The following is a 24,840-nucleotide window of genomic DNA, read 5'->3' on the forward strand; positions in this document are numbered from 1 at the left end:
ATTTCACTTTGCCTCCTCGTCATGATCCGAAGGCAATGCAAGCATATCGTGAGAAGGTGCAATCCGTAGAGGAGAGATCGAAGCATGGAAGACTCACTCGGGTCCGGTAGCATACAGGGGCCAGCCGAGCTTCAGCGTGATGTACTGTATCAGGTGGCTCGCGACCTTGATCTGGCCGACATCCGTCGGATGCCACTGTGGCGCGATGTCGTTGTGCTGGAGGATGCCTGTGGTGTTGAAGAAATGCACGAAAGGTGACACCGGCTTACCCGTCTGCTCGGTGGTGTTCGTGACAGCATCCCAAGTTGTGGGGTTGGTTAGATACTCTTCCGAGTTGAAGTACTCGTAAACGCTGTATACTTCGTCCCGAAGATCGATATTTTGACCGTACGTATTGCCATCTTGGAAAAAGCCTTGCCACATTTGCTATGGTTGCTTTTAGTGGGAATTAGATACTAACTGGAAGGTTGGACATACCATGACTATGACCTGAGCTTCGGGCCACTTTCCGTGGATACCCTGAATGAGTCTTTTGTAATGCTCAACGTAGGTGGCTTTGGTGACGTTGTTTGCAGCATTCGCATCGTTTGTGCCGAGGTTGATGACAGCTAGGTCGGCAGGAGGGTTTTTGGAGAAGTTCCAAGGTTCTGGCTCATCTGCACAGGCTGAAGTTAACGAAATATTTTCCAGAATATGCCCTGCAGTGATCTGTGATTGGTTTGAAGAGGCTGTTTTCGCCTGATTCTCTGCTTGGGACTGAATTCACATACCTCCCCATATGTTGGCCGCCCGTCCACCCGTGTCCGATGTGTAGAACCATTGGTGAGATTGCCCTCGAGGATTGCCCCAACAGTCCTGGTCAGCAACGCAAATGCCCGGGTAGGCCGTGATGGAATACTCAGTGTCTCCCAGACCCGCGCCGACACCGTAGGCAAATCCCGCGAGCGCCTCGTACGTATTATACATGCCTGCTGACAGGCTATCACCGATGAATTCGACCCGACGAGGATAGTCGGGAATCTTGACAAGCTGTTCTCCAGAATCCACATGGACCTTGTCGATTTGGACTCCATAAGCCCAGTTTGTCACTCTCATCTCAAAAGTGACTGGACTGACAGGGCCAGCTAGGTCGATGCCTGGAGTTTTGGGGCTCACGAACTGGTGAGTGCCGCCCGCCGTGACATTTGTGTGCATCCAGTCTAGGCCCGCGATTCTGTAGGCGACAAGAGTGCTGCTGATAGTCTGATTACCGAACGTGACTGCAACTGTCTGACCGGTGAAGCCGAATTTGATGCCCGGGGCTCTACACAGCCTGAGTTTATGAACCTTTTCCACGGGGCCAGGGTACACTTACGCCCACCACGATATCTGCTTAGAGTCCCATCGACCTTTGTATGATATCTCATCGGCATCGGCATCGTACGTCTTGAAGTCGCCAAGAGTCGGATCCACCTTCGTATCGGTGAAGCTCGTTAGTCTTGGGCGGCCATTTTCTAAGATAGTTGCGGTGACAGCAGAGACACAAGCCAGTACCGTTGAGAGTGAGTGCATCATCATCATTATGGTGTATCAGCAGCCACTCGCCTGACAAAGACGTCCGGTGTAGACGAACTAACAAGAAGTCTGGCAACATCATGGGCACAGAGATACTAGCTTCTTATGTCAATTTGTGACCTGCGGACGTGATTGAGGGTAGCCATGCCGACCCCTCATGACAATACGAACTAAGAATCCGGAGCGGCATGAGATGGACCGAAACGAGCGGAAAACACAGTGCCCCCCTAGCCAGAGTCACTTTTGGCTTGGAGAAAACATGCCGGCTATTCGGGTCGTGTACCGCTCCGATATTCCAGATGCCGAGAATTGTAAAATGAAGTCCTCAACTCCCTGCCTGCGCCTCGCGTATCTCGTAAGACACTGCCCTCCTAAGCCTGAACAAAGCCCAGCGTGTACAGGCGCGAGACTGCTGACTCTTTGACCCGTGACATCTTCTCGGATTCGAATTTGTCTAGAGGCAAGAAGCCTTCGATATTCTGCCCGTTGGTCCGAATATGCGATAGCGACGGGAAAAGACGTTGAGTATCTCGAGGTGTATTCCACGGAGGGAAGAGCTCCGTGGGCCCGATTGGTGAAAGTGAGGTGTGATGAAATGTGGATTCATCGGTGTGGGGTGCCCGCTGTGGCCCGGCATCCGGAGAAAGATACAGTCTTTTCCGGCCCGTCAGGTCGGGACAGTTGTGGGTATCGGAATACCGGGACTAGGATGTGACACATTCCGTGGGTATTTGTTCTAGGCCGAGTGGCGTATTCCGCCAGATCGTTGAACGTTGACTTGTGTATTGGAAAATGCCCAATTTGCGTCTCGTCGATGGCCAAGACTAAGTTGACTCCGGCTCTGGCTTGGTTCTACAGTCTCAACAACGTCAAAAGATAGCTTTGAAGCGGTGTTTGAAAACCAATATCCTGCATCAACACTATTGTCAGACACATGAGAGCAATGCATTCAGTGTTGAGGAGATACTCGAACAAGCCTGGTTGATGGGAACTGAGATTTGGGCTTAGATCTGTCAAGTGCTGGGAAAGGGGGTTCCATACCCGAGGCAAGTGTCATGCAAGGCGTGATGTGATGTGCATATCGCTGCTGCGTTGAATCTCGTGGCGCGACCATGTGCATACATCTCTGCAGCATCCCACAGCGCGGCAGCTGCAGCAGTTGTTCCTCGTCTTCGGCACACGATCGTATTGGTGCATCGGTTCGTTCAGGCTGTGCCGATGGGGATGTGACGTATTTCCTTGTAGCAATTGACCCAGTCGAGCTTGACATGTGTCTTTGGCAAAAAGAAAGACCACGCCGACACCAGCACGAACGATAGTGGTACTAGTAACATGGTAGAGGTAGCATGAGTTTTATTTGGTCTGCCGAGGAGTTGGAAGCACGGAAAAGAGCCATGGGCTCTCCTATCGAACTTTGAAGGTTGGTTGGACAAGGCAGGATGCGGATGGAATGGAATGTCACCTGTCCGTCCGGCCCCAATGCCAAACTTGTATCCGTACATAGGTAGTCAGGGCGAGGGTCAGTCAGGATATCGTCTGAGCGTACTTCCGTACTTCGTACCAAGCCGCATTCCCCGGGATGCCGGCGGGGGATCGCTCGAAGCTATCATCCCTGCGGCAGCTAACCCAGTGTGACGGACTCCAGGGTAGGCACTGACCGCTCAGGTATCCCCACGGGAAAGCAAGAGCTGCCGATGGATAGGTAGCTTGGCCGATGTTCCAAGGTTTCGAAACGACAGACCGCCGAGTTGCAGTCATTCGGATGCTCCGATGAGGCCCATGTTTCTTTGTTGACAGAGCCTAGTTGCGCCGGCCGGGGGGTTTGTTTCGTGGGCAAAGCGAAGGAAAACGCGGTGAGATGGGCAACTCAATTTCGGGGACAGCAGAAAACGGCATCCGGAGCGAAGCAATTATGGCGATGAGGAGGGATCTAGAAACAAGGAAGTGTCATGGAATCAAGAAAATGGTAGAGGTTGTACGAGCGAGGGAGGACGTCAATCACGCGGCAGCGGTGGAACTTGAGGTGGTGAACAGACGCGGAAGGAAGAATGCGCCGTGAGGTACCTGCCGTTTGTGAAGGTCAAAACTTTGGGAAACAACCTACCTGGATGTCCGGCGCATCATCGTCACACCGAGCCACAGGAGACAGGTACTTTCTTCTTCACGGTACTTTGCGCGAGGTCGAGGTACCTCGCCACCCCGTGCACCTGCATCTACCGGTGTAAGGGACCATCCAACAACAACAACTTCAACAACTGACTACATTTGATGAGACCCTCAAATAGCAAGCCCATCCGCCGCCCTCCAGCATACTCGTCCACCTCGCCTCCATAGGTGGTAGCCTTTGTCTTGCTCCCTCCCGCTCGCTCGCTCATGAGTCTGGTGCCACCCGTCATCGTTTCCCCTCCCTTCGTCCGCTCGTCGCATCGCCAACACCATCACCTGTCTCTCGACCCCTCAATTACCGACCATCTTTCGAACCATCCCTAGCAATAACGTTCATCGAGCCGCGGGTGTCTTGGGCTTCTCCGAGGTAGTAGATAGCGATTTCAACCCCCATCACACCCTCTCGGAATCCATCATCACGAGCCCAGCAGGCCTCCGTCCAAATAGGAAGGCCAATAATCTTGCAATACCACCACGGCGGAAACACGGCGCTTGTCTTGAATTAACGATATCGACCGAGGGATGCCACACGGTTCCTGTCCATCCACACACCACGTACTCTCCACTCCTGTCTGCCGCGTGCGCTACCTTACCTTACCTTACGATTCGCGACTGGGGCTTTGGAACGGAACGAGAGACTGACAATAAGGCTGGCAACCAACAATCTTCGGTTATACTTACAGACTCCTTGCCGGCTCAATTCCCGTCACTGCTTTGCCAGGATCATCCATTGATTGCCTACCGAGTATTCTTAGCCTTGCAGCCACCTCCCGCCAAGATTGCTTTTCGCTACCTCCAGAGCAGTATTCCTACATTGTCGCTGCTACTAGCTGCTATAGCGCCTCAGGGATCGACCGTCAGCTGATACCGAGCTTTCCCCCATTGCGCAGGGGAAAAAGAAACAACCTCCCACCGTCTGGATACATCAAATCTGTCTGTACCAGGAGCTGGGTTCCGTCACCAGGGACCATCCCGTTCGCCTGTCCTTTGCGACGGCGCCTTTGCGCTGTTTTCTCCCCAACAAGTCAAAGCGGCCGAGACCTGGTCTAGGTCTGAGCCTTGGTGACCTGAACCAAGACCTGTGCGGGTAGCAGCGACTCGCAAGGCATCACGGCGGTGGAGGGCGCGGACTCACCAGTTGTGTATCACCAAAAAAAATCCCCAACTTCGAACACTGCTTCTCTCTCTTTCTCCTTCACCTCCCCTTTCCTTCTGTACGCCTCTCCCTCAGCCTTCCCCCCCGCCCATTCGAACACTTCGACGACACTCCTTCGATCCGGTTCGATCCCATGCTTTCGAACATTACGTCGATACAGTCTACCCATTCGACATCATCGAAGCCACAGTTATCATAATAGTCTTTGGGCCAGTCTGAACTCAATTCGCCCGCGCACCGAGCTCGCAGCCCGATCTACCAGCAATGATCTCCGTTGGCTCTACGATATCATGACTTTGCGCGCGTTACCATCGCCCAAACAAAGGCTACATTACTTGCCTGCTCCGAGCCACAGCCCATGCTATTCGTCGCGCTCGCATCCGCAGCTGCACCTCTCGCCTTCGCCCCCGACTGTCGTCAAGCCCCTCCTCTCCCTCGAACCCCACCTCCGACAGGGACAATACCCCGAATCTCGTCGCCGCCGCTGTAGTGCCGCACGGCAATCATCCATCATCGAACATAGACAATCCCAACGCGCAACGATCTCAATCACAACCGCAAGTCTTGCTCTCACCCAGCTGCGCACGGTGCGCTGCACCGAGCCATGTCGACCACCCAAGCCAATGCAGTGCCGGACACGCAATTAGGGTTGAGCTATGAAGAGATACAGCTACTGCGTCAAGGACAAGCGGCATTGGGCCAGGGGACAGGCGGAGGCGGCTCGAATTCGTCGCGAGCAGCAAGTCGCGCGTCAAGCCAAGGACTGCTGCTGCTGGACAGCACCTCATTGGCAGCTCTAGGACGGTACTTTGACCGGGTCATGAACCAGATCGAACAACAGATCATCTACCTTAGCGAACAAAGCCAAATGTTCACCATGGCCCAATTTGACCGAGCTGGCAACCTGATCGAGGGTGCTGACGCCGAGATCCAGCGGTATCACGAGCTTCTCCGGCAACTTGACGAGTTGGAACTCGACTTTGATCGAATAAGGCATATCAAAGAGATTGTACGAGGGTACAGATCACGAGTCGAAGAGATGGAGCGTGAATTGGAACGGAGTGGCTCATCCTCCCGGCACAGAGAAGGCCACCACTCTCACAGGCATGGTCACTCGCATAGCCACCGGCACGGACACGAGAGTTCTCGTCGACACCGACACTAAATCATTCCGCGTACGCGCAACGAAGGAAATTGCTCCTCGGGAGCTTCAATGCTTGGCTGAAAAAAATACCAGATCAAGCGTACATGAACAAAATGTTGAAGGATGGCAACAGGAGCGCATCTCAAAATTGTGGTGGAGTAGAACATATCGGTCACACGACCGCCACAGGATCTCATAAGGCTCAGAGGTTGGCTCGATAACGTTTTACCCCGGCGGGAAAATACAGCACCGCGGGATTGAATCTACGAGCCATGACGAAGAGCAGCTCTATATTATCCGGTCGTGCGAACTAACGGCCAATGGCGGTCCCAAGACGGAGAGCCTCGCGGCTGGACAAGATGGAAAAGCCTCACGGCTCGGTGGTCTTATTTCAAGGCGTTTGATTTCTTCGATTTCTCTCTTATTAAAACAGCGGGGGCTATCTCAGTGCTTCACGAATGCCTGTTTGGCTGCTATCGGGAGGCGTTGCGCAATCTTCTCGAGCTCAAAATACCCATCTTCTTCTACTGTGTACGGAAAACCCAAAGCTAAGCCTCGCGGCATTGTACATGATCCAGGTACATGGATCTTGTTGGCATATTCGAGTTATTTCTCGAGGTTATGAGTTACGTCTCTTTACTTAGTCTATGAATTCTTGTCCTGAGCGCGACAGATATCTACCCACCTACTGGACAAATATCGTCATTTACCAAATTTCAACTGTATCAAAAAAGTATAGCAAATTTTCGCTATGAGTTCATAATACACTTTTGGCCTAAAGGGCACCATCGACGGCACAGGCTGGGCGCTTAGCCAGGGGCCAGGCACACACACTCTCTGGTTTCAAAAGCCCCCCTTTTGAAATGAGGCAACTCTCGATCGCAACTGCGAACTACTTTGGGCACACATGTTGGGCAACGAGGCGCATTATTCGCCCGTTCTTAGGACCCATTGATGCCTTGGCACCTGCCATTGCTCTTGTCTCTTTCCCCGCTGGAGCCGATCCGACCTTGAATATTGCTCGTGAGGTCATTCGTTGTAACAGGAGACTGGAGTACCCCGATGCCCCCTCTCTGCCTCTTGTTGATTATCCCCTTTTGTCGGCGACATTTCTGTCTCCGTGGCATAGGTACAACGTCAGGCGAGGGACAGTAGAAAGGAAATAGGACAGCGAGAGGGAATTAGCACGCAATGTTGATGCGCTATTTTCTTTTACTTTTTCTACCTTTAGTGGTGTTGCTGTTTAGCATCAGGTACCGCGCCCTCGGTGCCCTCTGCCTGTGGTAGACTGGGAGAAAGGAACTCTACCTGATCCATGTTCAGACGGAAAACGCTGAACTCAACCATGCACACGTGGGTTTGTATTTGAGAATAAGATGTTTTCTGTTGAAAATTCTCCTCGGCGCTCTCTACGCTAGGCCGCCGACGATTCCTATCATCCGAGACATGAAGATTGGCTTAATTAGAAATCGTCATCACGAGAAAGGCCTCCCCCTCTAACCAATCATCTGAAAGTCAATTGTCAAAGTATTGATATGAGATTCCATGTTGAGGAGATCCATGGCCGAGCTTTACGCCTAAGCGTGGTTGTGCTCATACAGCGATGCAAGTTAGTATGCAAGTCCTCCCACAGAAGTAACGAAAACGAAAAGCCGATGGACCTGCCCAATACCTTTTCCCATTGCTCTCATTGCTCTGACCACATTGGAAAAGCAGTTGATTATGAAGGGACGAGCGTTCTGTGCTGCCGATCTTCTTTCCTTCTGGTGAGATGTGTTATTGTTTCTTACCAGGGTAGCAGCGGTCGTCTGAGTTGAGCCAGCTGTTGACGATTTCTGGGCCCGGGTCGGGTATGGCGCTTTCTGTGCATGTTATAGAGTCCCTTGTATCCTCATATGCAGATTATTTTACTGTCAATCAACAACTCGAGTTTGTGTCATATTTCACCGTCGTAATCTATAAGTTGAAAGGGGGTGAGGGGAACGCACATGTCGAGTCTCACAAGATTGGACATCTTCCCCCCTGCTTGAGCACCTTGCAACAATTCCGTACTTAGCTCTCGAGGAGGTGCCAACTTTGAAGGGTTGTTGCTTTTTTTTTTTTTTTTCTTCAATTTCAAGATTTGTGCTAGTTGACAAGGTTAATAACTCACATGCCTTTGAAGAACACTAGAAGGGGCTTAGATCTGTCAGTGCAGATTTCGACATCTTTACATTGTTTGAGACCATTCTGGAACTCCCACGCTTCTATACCGAGGTTCGCCCATGAAAGTAGATACCTGATGAAATAAATACTTCCACCACTCTCAAGCCCCCCGACTATCCCAAAGATTCCTAAACCGCGATGCCCGACCCAACAACTCCTTCGGCTTACCAACCTCTACCGCCCGGCTCTCATGCATCACAACGACGACATCATACCCAACAATAGCCTCCAACCGATGCGCGACCTCAACAACAGTAACGCCCGCCTCCTCAAACTCCTCCCCCAGCACCTTTCTAACCTCCTCATCAGTAGCATGATCAACATTACTCGTCGCCTCGTCAAGCAACACAATACCTCCCCCCCGCGTCTGCATCCTCAACAACGCTCTCGCGAGGCAGAATAGCTGCTTCTGTCCCGCGCTCAGTCCCGTCGCGGACATTTCTGCGTCGAGACCACCCCGCGCTTCGATGGGTTCCCAGACCTTCATCTTGCGCAGGGCGGAAATCAGATCCGCGTCGGGGGTGTGGCCTCCGGGATCGAGGTTCTCGCGGACGGAGCCTGGTAGGAGGACGGGATCTTGTGGGAGTGTGGTGAGGGATGTGCGGATGGTGGAGCGGGGGAGGGTTAGGAGGGAATGGGAGGCAATTTTGAGGTCTCCTCCTCCTTCTTCTTCAGACTTGAGATCGAGCAGGCGGAGGAGTGTGAGGAGGAGGGAGGATTTACCGGAGCCGGAGCGACCGCATATACCAACCCTCTGACCCGGTTGTATTGTCAGGGATACATTCCTGATGACTGGTTCAGTTTCGTCGCTGGATCGGATGTTAGCTCGCTTTAAGCTTCCGTACAGGGCTCACGATGCAACACTTGCCTATAAGCAGCTGTCACGTTGTCAATCTCAATCTTTCCGCCCCCCGGCCACGCCGGCGGCATCTCATCCGTCTCGCCATCACGGTCCTCGCGCGGGGTATACCGCACAAAATACTTCAACCTGGCGATCGCACCAAGGCTCGTCTCCAACATGGTCCACATCTCGATGAAGTCGCTCAGCGTCTGATTAAAGTTGATGATATTCACCATGGCGAGACCGATGGCGCCCATCGTCGTGGCGTTCGTAAAGTACAGCGCAAACGCCACGAGAACGACGGCCATGCCCGCGATAAACAGGTCCAGAACGACGTTGAGCCACCGCTGGACGCAGAAGAAGAGGTAATACGGCCGCTGCGAGGCGTCGAGCAGCGCGTGGTTCTCGCGGAGCATGGCGGGGGACCAGGCGAAGGCGCGGATGGTGGGTAACCCGACCAGGACCTCGGAGAAGTGGGTGAAGAGCGGGGATTTTGCTTCGAGGTCGATGTGGCGGAGCTGGCGGGAGGTGCGAAGGTAATACTTTTGCAAGAGATAGAGCGCGAGGAAGGACGGGGGGATAAGCGCGGCGATGTAGGAGCTTCCCGTGGCGATGATGGCGGTCTCGGCGAGGACGGTGAGAAAGCTGTACATTGCGGTCCAGGCGGAAACGGGGAGGCGGTGGTCTATGAGGGCAATGTCTTGGCTGAAGCGGTTGAGGGTTACGCCGCTGTCTGTTGTTGTGAAGAAGTAGAGTGGTGCGCTTGAGGTGGGTTAGTCATTGACGAGACAAATGATGCGAATGAGGCCGGTCAGGGGTTCAGGGGTGGGATGGGGATGGTCTTACGCAAGAGCTGCTTGGAGAAGAGTTTGATGGAGGTGGTTCGCAGATCGGGGGATGGCGAGGAGCATCCAGAAACTTGAATGGTCAGTAAGATGAAATTGTTGTATGAGATGTAGTCGGGAGGCTCACCCTAGTGATGCGCCGTTGAGAACGATGCAGAGGAGACCAAACATGACATAGATACCAAAATGCATAGCCGGCCGGTCGTTCGTGCCGTGTTCAGTCCAAATTCGCAACCAAATTTCTACCAACCCGGGTTAGCAATGCAGCTCCTTTCGTATAGAACAAAGTTTGAAAAAAAAGCAGGGACACTCACGAGGCATCTTGGTGAAAGCAACAAACAAGATATTCAGGATGAGAAACACAATTAAGATGGGCCACCCGATTGAGTTGAGGTACATCCGGTAGCATTCGGTGTCACCCGTCTGCCTCGTCAGCTCGGCCTCTGTGCCTCTGGGAGCGACGGCGACGGGTCGATCTGCTCTAGTAGGCTTCGAGCCTTTGACCGGATCCTCGGTTGATTCATCGTCCTCTGCGGGGTCTTTGCCTTTGGTCTCTTCCTCAACAAGATGACCCCATGCGGAGCGCGGAAGAGAGTCGAAAGAGACTTGGTTATGGAGAATGGTACCATCTTGAATCATGGTGATATAGTCGGCCGAGCGGAGGAAGTTGACTGCGGGCTTGTCAGTCACACCTTGGGCGCTGGGCTGTTACGTGGTAAAACAGACTTACCATGGTTCGTTGCGAGCAACACCGTCATGCCCGCTTGACGTAGGAGCCCACCCGGGCCTAGAAGACGCCGAAAGACAGCTTTGGACGTTGAATTATCGAGGCCGCTGAAGACGTCGTCTAGAAGAAGGAGTTTCCTGCGAGAGTAGACGGCGCGAGCCAAAGCCTGTTACATTTTCGCGTGAGTTAATCGGTGCGAACACAATGACACCGCTCATGTCGGTAAGTAGTCAAAACCCACCACTCTCTGCTTCTGACCGCCGCTCAGAGCTACGCCACCAGTGCCGACAATGGTATCCTCGGCCTCGGAGAACAGCGCAATGTCTTCGTCTAGCGTGCAGGCGTGCACAACGGCAGAGAACCAGGCTTGGTCGAAAGGTGCCTGGCCGATGACGTTGTCCTTGATAGAAACGTTGCGCAGCCAGGCGGACTGGTCGCAAAAGGCGACGGACAAGGTGTGAAGCGTGATGCTGCCGGTCGAGATGCCGGTTTCTCCTAGTATAGCTTTCAGCAGCGATGACTTTCCGCAACCTACACGTCCGACGAGAATTGATATGGTAGCTTGTCGAAGGGTGAGAGACACATTCTTCATCATCTCGGTGCCGTCTTTCAGAACTAGCGTCGCATCTTCCATAATGACCACGGGCTTGTTGGTATCGCCCGAGGCGACGGAGGATCGATCCGTCCTCCTCAAAGACACAAGCTCAATTTCATTATCATTGGCCAGCTGGATAGCTTGCGGAGTTAGAGGCTGCAAATCGGAGCCGCCGCGCATACTACTAGGCAGCGCGCGGTCAGAGTCCTGAGAAACCTTGGAAGAGCCCGTGATGATCTGCCGCTGGTCGACAATCTCATCCAAGAGGAGGAAGTCTTGAATGCGCGTGAAGCAGCCAATGGCACCCATGAGCTGCATAATGGACGAGATGAGCTTCATGAGGGGCTGAGATACCAGAACGATGATGGACAGAGCTGTAAACGCCTCGGCGATGGTGAGCCCTTGCTCCGCTCTTGTCCAGAAGACGGCGGCGGCGATGATAACGATTGGAGTGAATTGCTGTGCAACTCCGCCTGGGAAAGGACGCTTTGTGTCAGTGTTTTCTCTTGGTAAGAAAGCGATGTCAGTGGGAGGGGGAGGATCTACCGATGATACTCAGAACGGTGACGAGGATTCTGAACTTGGTGGAGAGCTTCAGCTCCGAGACGCGTAGCTTCTGGATGATATCAGAGAAGTGGTCCGTCAGACCCATCATCTTGATGCCCTTGATCTGCGTGAGCATGGACGAGGTGATGGAGACACGCTTCTGCACGCCTTGGTTCCATGCCACACGTGCCGGAGCCATGAGGGTGGAGAGTTTGCTTGTGACAGCAGTGCAGACTAACATGTGTATCAGTATGTCTACGGCATCTTTGGAAGAAACAGAATAAGGTGCAAGAAAGACAAGATACGACTACTTACCCAAGCCTGGAATAAGGAGGAGAAAACAAGGAGGGCCGACCTGTCGGTAAAGCAGATACACCCCGACCGGGAGTTCAATGGCCGCCGCCCAGACGTCGTGAATAAAGGTCATGGACGCAGCAATAGCCTCAATGTCAACGCTCATGAGCGTCACGGGCGCCAAGTCCTTGATCATGGAAGCATCGAGGCTGAGCGTCTTCTTGAAGATGAGGGAGATGAGACCGCCGCGGAAGAGCGTCACAAGCTGGAAAGTCATGTGCTGGTACCAGCATCTTGAGACCTGGTAAAGCGTCTTATTAGCTGGGTACCGAGATGGCAGTATCTTACGGGCGCGCGGAGAACTTACAGCAATTCCACAGTATATCAACGCCGTTGCGCCGACGAGACCCCCGGCAACGTTCCGTGAGTCTTCCGTCCGAGGGCTCCCGACAAAGTTTACAATCTGGTTGACGAGGAAGGGCTGAGAGAAGATGAAGCCCGCAAAGAGTAATCGGGGAAGGACCGCTGCGAGAAAGGTGGTTCTGTATGCCCAAAACACGCTTCTGATGAGGCTCCATTTGCTATTTTTCGCCGCTAGGTGCTCTGTGATCAGCTTGAGTTTCTTCCCTTTTCCCCTTCCTTGGACTGCAGATAGACAGGTGTCAGACTTACCCCTGGACCACACCCGGTCAAGTCTACCAAGCAAAACCGTCGAGTCAAACTTGGGATCAATCGGCCCCAGATCCTCCAACCCAATGAGAAGTCTGAAACCCTGGAAGAACAAGCCGTTCAACCACCAGAATAGACTCCTGCTCACGACGCCGGTGGTGCACTCCACCGCGACATCCTTCTCGCTGTCCGGCAGGTACGCGCGCTTCGGCGTCTCCTCCAACGCGAGCATGACGGCCTTGACAGCGAGTGAGGCCGTGAAAACGCCTGCGATCGGCGTGAGACCGTCCCGGATCCACAGCGTTCTGGCGTGCGCGGTGTCGAGGATGATGGTCAGGACGAGGTACCCGCCGAGAAGCAGGGACGGCCTGACAGAGCGTTTGTGTTCTGTGTAGGACAGGACTCCTATTGCGATGGCCTCGATGAGGCCGATTGCGCTTTCTGCTACTGAGGTTTTTGTTTTTGGGGCGGTTGGGAGAGACCATAGTGTGATGAGGGCTATTTGAAGGCAGAGAAATGCGGTTACGGCTGACTGGGATCCCATTAGTATTCTTGCTTCAGAGTTGGGCCAACAAGGGTGAATTATCAGTACCAGCTTCAGCCATAGAAGTTTCCCTGAGCGGACGCGGATTCCATTGCGTAAAAGTGAGGAGATTCGGACTGGGACGAGGAGGATGAAGAGAGCGGACGGTAGGATGGAGAGTATGCTCTGCTCGAATAAGACGGTAAAGTCAAAGTAGCCGCGCACCTGCGGGCCGAAGTAATCGTCGCCTCCGCTCATTGCGAGATGGTAATGACCGTCAAGACAATTCGATTCCTTTCGAGCGATACTGAGTTGTCGGCCACAATTCAAGGTGTAACAACGGCGAGCCTAGCAAGCTATCCCATTGCGAGCTCGTGAGAGGTCTGAATGATTCTTATATAAATGAAGCGAGTTGTGTAACAGTCCATTTCGAAGGCAACAAGATTGCTTATCCAGCTTCCTGTTTGAGGTCGAAGCCAATGCTGACTGCCTGGGCAGGGAAAGGAGTGTTGCGCGTTGGGGGTTCGAGACAACATGGATTGTCCAATTATAGCCCATAGGTAGACTTATACGAAGGATTTCGTGCTTGCGCAAGCCGTATTCGCCCCGATTAGGGAAATGCGTCTTATCGGGGCCCAGTTCACTCGTGTAACCAACCGTTTGTTGACCGTTGATCTCGACCTGTGCCTCTTGGGTACAGAGATGACGCGATGTACATATTCCTCGTTGTATCAGTGCAATACCGCGCTTTCATTTATCCGATTATATGCATCGTGCATTTGTTTGTTTGTCAACTCGTGGCTCTCAATGACATCGTCGCATCACTAATGGACTAGGGTCATTCATTCAACATTTTCTCAATACCTAGAACATGTCGTGTTCTAGGACTTAAATACACCACCACTCACTGGTTTTGTGAGCAGTTAGATTGCGTTCTTCAGTACATCACTTAGTTCTATCCTGCGACCGTGAAGCAGGGTGAGATGGTTCCCCCCGCTCTCTTCATTGCAAACCCCCAGTAGTACCATCGACCCTCAGCCCGCCGCACCATGCCGAGGTTCTCTCAATACCGATCTTCTCCAGCGTAAGTCTCGATCTCTCGAACGAGCATTATACGATACCACAGCCTGGCAAACGTATCTCTCCGAAACAACCTCATTTCTTCTCATACGCCACGCTTCTAGAAGCTAACCGCACGCTCTTTTCGACAACATTCTTGGTCCAGTGCGGTCTGCCGCTCACTCCCTTCGTCGACCATTCGAACGCCTTGGTCCCAACTGTGTAGCATTCTGGCTTCTGCGTCAACGGTCGGTATTCACCGCAAACTGAGGATAGGCACGGCGTGTAACACGACTTGCGCATCTTTAGAGTCCCGAGAGATAGGAATTGCAGTACGAAACAGGGTGGACTTTCGTTAGGCAAACAAGACTACCGCCTGGCCGTTTGTCAGCGTGATGCACAGCGCGAACTCGTCCTTTGGATATGAAGCCGTGGAAAAATCTGCTGCCGCGTGTGCTCGTGGCGATGACGCCGGCGATAGACTGCTAGATAATATTCTCCATACTCAGCACAACCGGGCTAGCGCACTCCAGCTCGTCACTGATGGCGTGTAGGCAGATGCTGCCCTGGATAACGGTTCAGGGCTGTGGAGTCGTCGACTGTGTGGAGACGGCTGTGGTCTCCGAGATCGAGCTGTGATGTGGATATGGAAAGACTGAATACTCATCCCACTCTGTTTGAATATACCACCTCACGGTCGTACCTTCCCGTGCCTTCCGTGATAACCCCTTATACCCCCCCTCAAATCCATTCCTGTCACCAGCCAGCAGGCGCCCCCTTGGGGGTCAGGTCAAAACTGGCTGGGTGGTGGAGTGGTTGAAGTCCACGAACAGCCTAATCGGTGAAGGCTTGGAGAGGTCCCGTGTTCGAGTCCCAGCATGAGCACCAGAGATGTAGTCCCCGTTCGCCACCGGGGGGGTGAACTCTTTTGTTTCTTGTTATTGTCGGAAGTACAAGTGCTCAAGTAACCTGGCCTTTTAGGTAGTTGGATGTACGATGAGGATCACCTCGGAGCTTTCCTGAGTCCTTACAGTGTATCGAGGGCAAGGTAGAGGCGGTCGGCCATTTGTTTATTGATGAATATTACAAGTTGACCAAGGGATTTGCTTAACCTTGGGCTGATGATACAAGAGGAGCCCGCCATCTCGAGATGACACGATTGAGCGTCAATCAAGCCCGTTCCGTCCTAAAAAAATACCATTCCGAACCTGCAGGTAACAGAGAGAGATGCCCTGAGATCCGTACCCGACATGCTGAAACACCACTCACCTCGACGACATAGAATTTGCCCTCAGATTAGCTCTCTCATGTTCTCACGGGCAACGGCCGAGGGCTGTAAACCCATCGTGCTGTCTGCAACTTTGGCTTATTTGGACTATGGTCATCACCGGGCAATTCAATATCGTGTTTGCTGCGTAGGCCGCTAAGCTGGCAGTTCTCGAAATCTGCAGCCGCCGTTAGCTCTTCACTTCACGAGTGTGAATCTGTTGAGGAGGACCATGTCAACGTACCGGCCAGCTCCGATTGAAAACTATATTTTGTCCTATCACGAGCAAGTTCTCTCCGAGGCAGACACGATAAGCGCCTCCAAAAAGAGTGCCCGCTGTGACGCAAGGAAGGAAACTGCTTCTAGGTAACTGCAGAATGTCGTCATTGCGGCACGAGATTTCCAAGAACGTGGTGCCAGCTGTTGCAGCAAACGCATCGAAAACATCCCATGCTGGGGAAACCCAGATGGGTGCCTGCTCAGATCTCTGTTCTTTGGTGCTGGTCTTGCCATCGAGTGGAGGGTTCCGTTGCAGAACCGCAGAACCCGATGGTCCCGTAACCGTTTGTGAAAGCTTTCATCAATGCAGGCGGAGTGAGGGAAGGGGGTAAGGAAGGTGTATCAGGTGGACGAGAAAATGGGCGAAAAATACTGGTAAAGCATTGTGGGAACAAGATGGAAACCGACTTGGCGTCATCGAAAAAAGATAGTATGGGAAAAGATACCAGCCGCGCTCCTGGGAGGGAAGTCTTGCCAGATCTCACTCGAGAATCTGCGCAAGCAGCTGCCTTGAGCTAGAGAAAGAATTGGTAAGAAATAATACAAGGAAAACTTCAGCACTCTGTTGAAGCTGAGGCTGGAGAGTAGCTGCTGGGATGAGGTCAGTCATAAAAGCCCCGATTCTCATGTTCCGCCCCAAGTAGCTTACCTATTGAAGGCACTGGATTTGACAGCGGGAACTCTGAATCCAACAGACTGTGCTAAGAATAAGCCTTCGGAAATTCTGCGCCCATCTTTTGTGTCAATGGTGGCAGAGGTGGCATTCGGGAGACGTCTTTGGTTGAGGGTGGAAGAAGCAAGTCGCGGTTGAAGAAGTCCAGTCAGGCGCGCCGCGCGACGATGGGAGCTTTGGGCGCCCTCCACTTTAATCTCGCACAGCCACATTTGCATGGCACCACCAGCCACACCTTGGCCTCTTGAGCTGACATTGAGAACAAGCTTGAGGGTCATCTGAACGAGGAAAAAGCTAGACGTACAGTTTTCAATCAGACACTCGTGATATGGTTCTAAAAGGTACTCTCTACTCAAAGTCTATCCTTCTCGACCTCGATAGCTTCCTTCAACCTAGCCTCTATCCGGGCAATCACGTCTGCATCGTACAGGTCCTCCAACTTGGTATCGTCCTTCTTAAGGTACTCCTTCTCGTGGCGGAGAGCCTCGTCTCTAGTCATACAAACCAAATCGCGGAAGCGAATGTTGGACCACTTCTGCTCCTCGGCGCCCTCCCCAATGCGCAGCTTGGTCTGGCCCTCAGGCCGTCTCCACCGTACCAGCACAAGTCTGTTGATGAGACCGGTGACGGCGCTCCGTCCCTTCCACAGCTCTTCGGTCAAGAAGGCGGCGTCGCCAAGGGAGACTGGGATGCGGAGACCCTTGGACTCTTCGATGCCGAATCTGTGGTGGACGATTCTCGTCTCGGAGCCTTGGACGAACGCGACAATGTCTGTGTAGAGCTTGTCGCGGTTCTTGGCCGGGACATAATCGAGGGGGTATCCTAGAAGCTTTGTTAGCCTTGTGAGATCAGATGTATTCGCTTCATGAGTTATTCTTACCTGAAATGCTGAGAATGACGTGGTTCGCGGCAATGTATCCGAAGACGGCGGGCATGGTTCCAAGCACGGGCAGAATGCGGACTCTGAAAGTCGGCAAAACACTGAGATCGCCAACCTGGCCCTTCTTGAATTCTTCTTCGTCGAGCGGCAAAAGAGCAGCCTTGCCCTCGCCGGCGACCTCAGTCGAGTACACGACAGGGATACCACCCGTCACGCCCTGCAGCTTCAGCTTCCTGCGAGTAGCTCTGGAAAGCCCGTCATCGGTGCTGGCTCCGATATCGCCGACGTTAACGCGCGTGGGATCGCCCTTGGCACCGGCTCCCATGGAGGAGATGACGGGGATGCCGTGATCGTGGCAGTACTTGAGCAGAGCGACCTTTGTATCAATGTTGTCAATCGCGTCGACGACGTAGTCCGGCTTCTGTCCGTCCTCGGCCCAGGGCGCAAGCAGCGCATCGGCGGCAATTTTTTCAAATTTTTGGTTCTTGAGCTCGTACTTGGCCCAGGGGGCGATGGCGATGAGGCGGCGGTAGAGGCACTGGACTTTGGGGATACCGACGTCCGCCAACGTGGCGACGGCGTGTCGGTTGAGGGAGCTGAGGGTGACCTGGTCGAAGTCGATGAGGCGGATCTTGGAGACGCCTGAGCGGGCGAGGGCGGCGGTACAGTGGGAGCCGACGCCGCCGCAGCCGACGACGATGACGAAGGCGTTGCGGAGCTTTTGCAGACCGTCGTCTTTCAGGAAGACCCTGTTGCGGGCGAGTTGTTCGAGAATGAGTTCCTCGTCAAAGTCGCCGGCCTGGGCTCTCCGGGCGAGAGCCTGGTTGCGGGCATCCTCCTTGTCTACTGGGGGAGATGCGGCGCCGTACCGAGTGAGCTGTGAGATGATGTTAGTTTCTTGGGTTTCTGGAACGGTATAGAGGAAAGGTATGAACCTTGGCAGCTTCCTCAGGAGAGGAAGGGATGGACTTTTTGAGATCTTGGATTCGTTCTTTTCGTTCGAATGCTTGGTAGCCAAGGATGAGACATGCTACCGTGGCGCCAGACAACACAGCGGTTGCCGCCAGTTGCGCATGCGGACTTGACGCCGCTTTAGAGAAAAATGAAGACATTTTCAATCTCGCACACTCATCATGCAAGATGATGAGCTTAGTGAAGTGCCAAGTCAACAGGGAGAGGGAGTGCCTTGAGTGGCTTTCTGTCAAGCCAGTCTTACACGAGCTTCGGGAGGACCCTCTCAATGTCACTGGCGATGGGTCTAAGCAGTACCTTCAAGTCAGGCTTCTATTGCACTTTCGCCGGTCAAAGGAGAAAAAAAAAAGTTGCTGTAGGTGAGTGACCAATCAGCATCTCCAATTCCAGCTGACAGCGGAACATTCGCCCACCGACACCACCGACCGCACCGGCCATGAGTGGCCCCACTTCGGCATCGAATCTTGGATGCATCGACCACTTCGGACTGGAAGCTCCCTGGTCACTTCAAGCTCTGAGCTTCCCGAATGTTTAATTCTACCGCAGACAAGTCAACGACGACACAACCACCGACGGACACTCGCCAGGAATCAATGAGCCTCATAACCGCATGAACACGACAACACTCCCGATCTGAAGTTTCCTTGGCCCGCAGCCACGATGCGCCAGCGCCTAGCCCTCCGCCGAATCCTCCTCCAGAGGCTCTTCCGGCTCCAGACCACCCGGCCCTTTACGAGCAACACATCCCTCACCTCCCGCAGCAGGCCACAGCTTCCCTTCCTCTCGATTCCCGTCGTCACGGCGCCGCGGGCCCGCTACTTCACCACAGAAAAGAAGCGCTTCCTGCGCTACGAGGGCCGTCTCTTCTTACGCTATAATGTCTCCATCTGGGGCGGCGCCCTCTGCATCCTCGGCATCGTCTTCCTGCTGAACCAGGAAGGACTGGAGAAGGAATACCCCACGCCGCACGAGTGGTCCTACCTGACGCGCATGGGCATCCGTGGCGCCAAGAATGCTGCCCGAGATACACCCGGCCACAGCGTGAACTGGGTCGAGGTCATCGTGACATGCAGAGGCGCGCTGGCTCGGCTGGAGAACCCGGATATCGACGGCGCGGCGATCCGGGAGCTTCTCGACGAACCTCTATCCATCGACGGCATCGGCAACGCGGGCAAGGACGTCTCGGCCAAGAGCGAGAACTGGAGGCGGGGCTACTACGAGGTGCTGATGCTCATGGCGCAGGCGGCGGAGCAGCTCGACGGTTGGGTCAAGGACCGGACGAGAAACATTATATTCCCCGCCGACGTCGTCTTGGGCCCTTCCAACCCGCACCCGAAACCCATTCCTCCTGGCGCGGAGAGCGCGCCCCGCGAAGAGGACTGCGAAGTTGCCTACGAGCCCGCCGAGAACCACTACCTCCGCATCCTCACCACGAAGGGCTTCACCGACCGACAAAAGATGGACGCTGCCCTCGCCTACGCCTCTTTCCTCGACTACAAGCAGATGCCCGACGCCGCCGAGCGCATGTACCAGTGGGCGCTCACTCTAGCCACCGCAACCGCCCCGAGCGACCCTCCCCTCGTCGATCTCCACACCTACACCATCAACGATAAGAAGACGACGTTGCCGTCCGAGAACGTGCTGACCGTCCTCACCTCCATCGCCCTCCACAAGGCGCGCAACGACGACGTCAATGCCGCCCTCCCCATCTTCATCTCCGTCCTCCGCGCCCGCCGCGCCCTGCCCCAGGTTCCTCTCCCGGGTCAAGAACGTCCCACAGAGACGCCCGCGACGCTGTGGCAGAGGATATGGAACCTAGCACAGGCACCCAGGTACCCCGCGCCACCGGACGACGGCACCCGCCCCCCCTGGCGCCACCCGAAGGAACTCTGTGAAGAGGCAGGGCTGAACCTCTACATTGGCGAAATCATCTACGCCGCCGCGGCAGCCGCCAAGGATTCCTCTTCCAAGAAGCAGGCCGCGAACTGCGACGAGGGCCTCGCGTGGACGCGCGACGCAGTTGACCTCGCCGAGGAGCAGCTGCGCAAGCTCGGCCCGATTGGCGGCGACAAGGAGGCCCGCAAGACGTGCCGCGAGTGTCTCGGCACGGGACTGCAGAACTGGTCTGCCATGGTGGCTAGCTTGGCCAGAGAAGAGGAGGCCAAGAACCAGGCCGCGCCGGCGAAATCCGCGTTTGGGTTCTGGACGGAGACCAAGACCGAGGAGAGCAGGTGGGCGGCGGAGGAGAAGGTCGTCAAGGAGAGGATACGGCGGACCAGGGAGCTGTTGGTGCAGGTTGAGCCGCCTGTTGCTGGGTTGGCTTCGTTGCTTCAGGTGTAAGAATGGGCACATTTCGGTCGAGGTTGGCGCAGCGACTAGGAGCAAACTTGTACAGTAATGTTGTTTCAGCAACTTTATATCAATGATACCATTTGCGCATTTGATGTCTTGTTTGTCAGATGTTGGCAGCGAAGTATTATCAGTCATCACTGATTACGGGATATAGGTACATCATATTTATTGTCTTTACCCATTCACAAGCCACGGCAGCGCTTTCAGCATGAATGACAGAGCAAATGTGAGTTGCTAACTTTTGTGATCACGATTAACTGCCTCGCGCCAGCTCTCCTATTAAATGTTTGAGGCCTGATAGTAATCATCGTGCCCAAGTGAGCATAATGTCCCATATGCTACCATCCCCTATCCATCTATGAGACGGCCCATCATCATCCCTCAAGATTCCTCCCAAGCATCGCTCTGCTTCTCATTCTTCTCAACCGCAAGCTTCTGAATACCCTCCAGGACCTGGCAATGCTCATGGTCCTCAGGCGCCATGGCATATCCGATACTCGGCTTCGCAAATTCGGGCATATTCTCCCACTGCTCGTCGAATCCTCCCGCCGCCCACTCCTCCTCTGTCGGCACATGGGGGTCCACGGCGACCACCTCCGGGTGGCGGTAGTCGGGGCCGGCGAGAGCGACCTCTTTGACCCAGTCGAGCATGAGGACGTGGCTAGTGACGAGCATGCACTCGACGAGGTAGACTTCGCCGGAGCTGTAGACCGTGCAGCCGTGCTGTGTGAAGGAGGCCGTGTTTGGATTGCCGCCGGGTTGTGCTAAGGGCGTTAGTGCAGGCGCTTCATCTGTGATGTACGCTCGAGCGCGGCGAGGGAGGAACTCTTTGAAGGGTTGGTGAGAGAGTTCATCGACGCTGGTTGTGCTACCCAGCAAGGACAAGGTGTTGATGCGATGGTCGAGAGCGGACCAGGTCTCGGGTGTGTCCAACACTCTAGTCGCGTGGTCGGCACCGAGGCCTATGCCGATGATGTCGAGGCGAGCGTTTGGCGATAGAAGCGATGGGATGACCTCGTTAAGAACGTACGTAATGTGGGCTTCGGGGGTCTCGTTATTCGGGATTGAATGGTATCTTGGGTTGTTGGCGCGGCCGTGGTGAACCATGCTCTTCCTGGGAACGGCCATGGCGGAAGTCGGGCTTAGAGCCTTTTTTCCTTCGGGCCACCACCAAAGCTCACCCGTGTTGGCGATAATGATTCCGGGGGGACCATCGTCGGACGGCGAGGCTCTCTGGCGGTTGATCTCCTGAACGACTGAGACCATGCTGCCCTTGTTGATGCCGCCGGGGCCGTTGACGACACGGAGGGCCAAGTTGCCGAGATCTTGGCTGGGCTCGCCAAAGATCACGATTACGCGCGAGGCAGATGCCAAGTTGGCACTTGTGAAGATGGAGACGTTGGGCGAGGTTGGCTCGACGCCGAGAGGTAGAAGGACCTTCTTCAAGCCTTCCTTTTCGAGACGGCCATGGACAATGTCGCGGATCGCATCTGTATGAAGGTTAGGAAGAAGGCGCAATGAAGGTTAACAATAATAGGTACTTACCATTGAAATGGAAGCGCTGGCGATCATTGACGCGGCCGTTCTTGGTGAGATAATACTTGAAGTAGTAATTGGGTTCCTTGATGTTGCGGATCTCATCTTGGTCGTTGATGAAATAGCTGGAAACGTTAGCTCTGGTCACGGCTTGAAACGGAAAAGGCCGCAAACCCAAGATCCTTCAAGTTAGATGAGAAGATAGGGTCTTTGGGGAGACCAGACCAGCGGCGGCGGAACATGGTGGCGGCTGGACGGAGACGAGGTAGGGGAGTATTGGGGTGTAGAAGGAAAGATGGCTGAGAAGGGGTTTTGTATTATCAGTTTTGAAGAGACGGGGACTGAGGCTGAGAGAAGCTCGCTGGGAGAGCAGGAGAGGGACCGAAAAGATGATAAGATGAAAGCGAAACACAGCAGTGAGCAGGAAGGAACTCCAAAGCCAACGATCGAAACCAGATCCAGGGCCTCTTCTTGAATGAGAAGGCAACTGCACTCGTGAGACTTCCTGCCTAAGTAGATATATGCGAGGCATACAGAAAGAAAATCGTCCGCTATCAAACAGATCTGATCCACACGTGAACTGAGATGTGTTGTACATTGTTTGCCAGTATTTGTATCTGTACATATGCTTCTTAGGGTGCCAACATGCAGCCAAACGCCAATCCCTAAATCGTCCATCTATGAGCAAGCTCGCGAGCGTAGCATGCCGTCTGAAAGGTACACGAGCCCTTTCATTATATCTTACAACAATATTTCTTTGCTTTTACTTTTCATAATCGTCCTCCGCCGCATTTTCGTCTACCAACTGGCCTTCTTGACACCAGGAATGTTACCCTCGTACGCTTGCATACGGAAGTTGAACTGTACTCTCTTGTTAGCCTGCGCGGTTCAAACTAAATTTCGATGAAAAACCACGCTTTCGACGTACCCTCGTCATCTTAAAGTCGCGGAAGACACCCCTGGCCTTGCCACCCAAAATGCATCGGTTCTTGATCTGCGTCGGCCGGGTGTAGCAGTGCATCTGACCCAGCTGAAGCTGCGCCTCGGCGCGCACACGGCCCGGGAGAGTCGTGTTCTGAATAATGTATCGGAGAGCTTGTCTATTAAGGAGCTTCGTGTCAGTTCAGACTCGATTGGATTCGTCGGTTTTGAAGGGGGTGCAGGGACTTCGGCGTTGCTAACCTCTCGGGCTCGTTCTGCATAAAGACCTGGCGCTTCGTGTGGTCACGAATCGTCCGGATGTTGACGAAACATCCCAGGTCCAGCTTCTTTGCACGGAACATCGACATTTTGGCGGCTGTGGTGACGTATTGAACGGGGAGACACTGGTCGTGCAATCGCCAAAGTTGAGCATTCGAAGCTTGGATTGAAGTTCGCGATCGGTCACGTGGAAGTGTTATCTTATCTCTCACCGAGCTTCACCGAGCCCACCAAAGGTTAGCCTGCCTGGGTATCTTACCTCAGATAGACCTCATCAACAGGCGATGGCAAGCGCTTTTCGAAAAATACTTGATTCAATATAGACTCCATTTGAGCTCACACAAATAGCATTTTTGGTATTCGATTAGCCGTAAACCCTCCAAGAACGCCAGCCATCATTTCAGGCTATGACTGAACCCCAAACTTTGCAATATGATACAGCAGCGACACGACCTCTCGAAAAACACCAGTGACCCTCCAAAAAGATCAAAGCAGTTCTCATCGTAACCGAAAAGGCAGCGCGCGGGTTGGCTGCTATAATTGGTCCAAGAGCTTCTGCCGCCGCCTGTTGATCAACTCTTCTTGCACCTCCTCCAGCGTCGGCAGCTCCCAGCCCTTTCCGTCGCCTGTGTCACCCGGCAAAGCCTCCCAGTCAGGCGGCAATTGCTGCTTTCCGGTCTTTGCCATGTGCGCGAGGGCCTCTTCCTCCTTTGCGAGCTCATACGCTAGCAATTCCGGGTCCTCCTCATCTGGCGCGTAACCGTAGTACGCCGCATCGACCTGTTTCCGCAAGTCGTCCCTCGTCTCCAGCGGTTTTTCGTTTGTAGCCTTTGCCTTGGCTGCATCGAATAGTTCCTTCACTCCGGGCAGATCTCGCGCGCGTCCAAAATATCGATAGCCTTTTCCACCTCCTGGTATCTCTCGTCCCTCTTCGTCGTATATCTTGCCGCCTCCACGCATGTAATTAGGTCCACCAAGATTTCGTATTTGCACCTCCCACATGTACTTTTCCCTCATGAGCTTGTTGATTTCGTCGTTGAGGTCGCGAATCTGGTAGTCACTGAGGGCGGTATCTTGAATCTTGGAGACCTTGCGCGAGATCTCCTTCAACACTTGGCCACGCCACTTCTCGCATGACGGTATCGAATCGACCTCGGTGATCACTCTTGGTCGTCTTGTCCGGCCGATGTCGATAATGCCCAGGTCCGCTGCTTGCGCTTCGCGAAAGCGAAACAGCATGGACTGCGCCTTTTCCGAGTTTCGCGCCTGCGCCTATTAGCATTCTCCAACTTGAACATGCACGGGAGATTCCCATACCATTATGAGAGCTTTGGCAACGGGATAGAGCGCTGAGCTT

At 53.8% G+C, this 24,840-nt stretch overlaps 8 protein-coding genes across 8 annotated transcripts; 2 read left to right on the forward strand and 6 right to left on the reverse strand.

Annotated features, from left to right (window-relative positions):
- Nucleotides 1-93: 93 nt before the first annotated feature.
- Nucleotides 94-1,560, reverse strand: CPAR01_10163 (GDSL-like Lipase/Acylhydrolase; the record flags this gene model as incomplete). Its single annotated transcript, XM_060494426.1, has 4 exons — nt 94-426; nt 478-656; nt 771-1,303; nt 1,355-1,560. The coding sequence occupies 4 exons, from the start codon at nt 1,558-1,560 to the stop codon at nt 94-96; spliced, it is 1,251 nt and encodes a 416-aa protein (XP_060346608.1).
- Nucleotides 1,561-5,480: 3,920 nt separating this feature from the next.
- CPAR01_10164 (uncharacterized protein) lies at nt 5,481-6,041 on the forward strand (the record flags this gene model as incomplete). Its single annotated transcript, XM_060494427.1, has 1 exon — nt 5,481-6,041. The coding sequence occupies one exon, from the start codon at nt 5,481-5,483 to the stop codon at nt 6,039-6,041; it is 561 nt and encodes a 186-aa protein (XP_060346609.1).
- Nucleotides 6,042-8,325: 2,284 nt separating this feature from the next.
- On the reverse strand, nt 8,326-13,523 carry CPAR01_10165 (uncharacterized protein; the record flags this gene model as incomplete). Its single annotated transcript, XM_060494428.1, has 12 exons — nt 8,326-9,034; nt 9,088-9,828; nt 9,913-9,984; nt 10,039-10,153; nt 10,226-10,582; nt 10,642-10,804; nt 10,880-11,706; nt 11,780-12,013; nt 12,095-12,374; nt 12,441-12,667; nt 12,746-13,274; nt 13,335-13,523. The coding sequence occupies 12 exons, from the start codon at nt 13,521-13,523 to the stop codon at nt 8,326-8,328; spliced, it is 4,443 nt and encodes a 1,480-aa protein (XP_060346610.1).
- A 3,372-nt stretch (nt 13,524-16,895) lies between these two features.
- Nucleotides 16,896-18,535, reverse strand: CPAR01_10166 (ThiF family protein; the record flags this gene model as incomplete). Its single annotated transcript, XM_060494429.1, has 3 exons — nt 16,896-17,365; nt 17,424-18,300; nt 18,359-18,535. 3 exons carry the CDS (start codon nt 18,533-18,535, stop codon nt 16,896-16,898), a joined length of 1,524 nt encoding a protein of 507 aa, XP_060346611.1.
- A 520-nt stretch (nt 18,536-19,055) lies between these two features.
- On the forward strand, nt 19,056-20,735 carry CPAR01_10167 (uncharacterized protein; the record flags this gene model as incomplete). Its single annotated transcript, XM_060494430.1, has 1 exon — nt 19,056-20,735. The coding sequence occupies one exon, from the start codon at nt 19,056-19,058 to the stop codon at nt 20,733-20,735; it is 1,680 nt and encodes a 559-aa protein (XP_060346612.1).
- Nucleotides 20,736-21,128: 393 nt separating this feature from the next.
- On the reverse strand, nt 21,129-22,881 carry CPAR01_10168 (Arb2 domain-containing protein; the record flags this gene model as incomplete). The annotated part of the gene is made up of 4 exons (XM_060494431.1): nt 21,129-22,237; nt 22,293-22,408; nt 22,458-22,533; nt 22,857-22,881. The coding sequence occupies 4 exons, from the start codon at nt 22,879-22,881 to the stop codon at nt 21,129-21,131; spliced, it is 1,326 nt and encodes a 441-aa protein (XP_060346613.1).
- A 200-nt stretch (nt 22,882-23,081) lies between these two features.
- CPAR01_10169 (ribosomal protein S14p/S29e) lies at nt 23,082-23,572 on the reverse strand (the record flags this gene model as incomplete). The annotated part of the gene is made up of 3 exons (XM_060494432.1): nt 23,082-23,144; nt 23,212-23,383; nt 23,466-23,572. The coding sequence occupies 3 exons, from the start codon at nt 23,570-23,572 to the stop codon at nt 23,082-23,084; spliced, it is 342 nt and encodes a 113-aa protein (XP_060346614.1).
- A 445-nt stretch (nt 23,573-24,017) lies between these two features.
- On the reverse strand, nt 24,018-24,803 carry CPAR01_10170 (pre-mRNA-splicing factor ISY1; the record flags this gene model as incomplete). Its single annotated transcript, XM_060494433.1, has 2 exons — nt 24,018-24,749; nt 24,801-24,803. 2 exons carry the CDS (start codon nt 24,801-24,803, stop codon nt 24,018-24,020), a joined length of 735 nt encoding a protein of 244 aa, XP_060346615.1.
- Nucleotides 24,804-24,840: the final 37 nt, after the last annotated feature.

This window comes from Colletotrichum paranaense (genome assembly GCF_030867605.1).
Source record: "Colletotrichum paranaense strain IMI 384185 chromosome Unknown Scaffold_8.1, whole genome shotgun sequence".
NCBI lineage: Eukaryota > Fungi > Ascomycota > Sordariomycetes > Glomerellales > Glomerellaceae > Colletotrichum > Colletotrichum paranaense.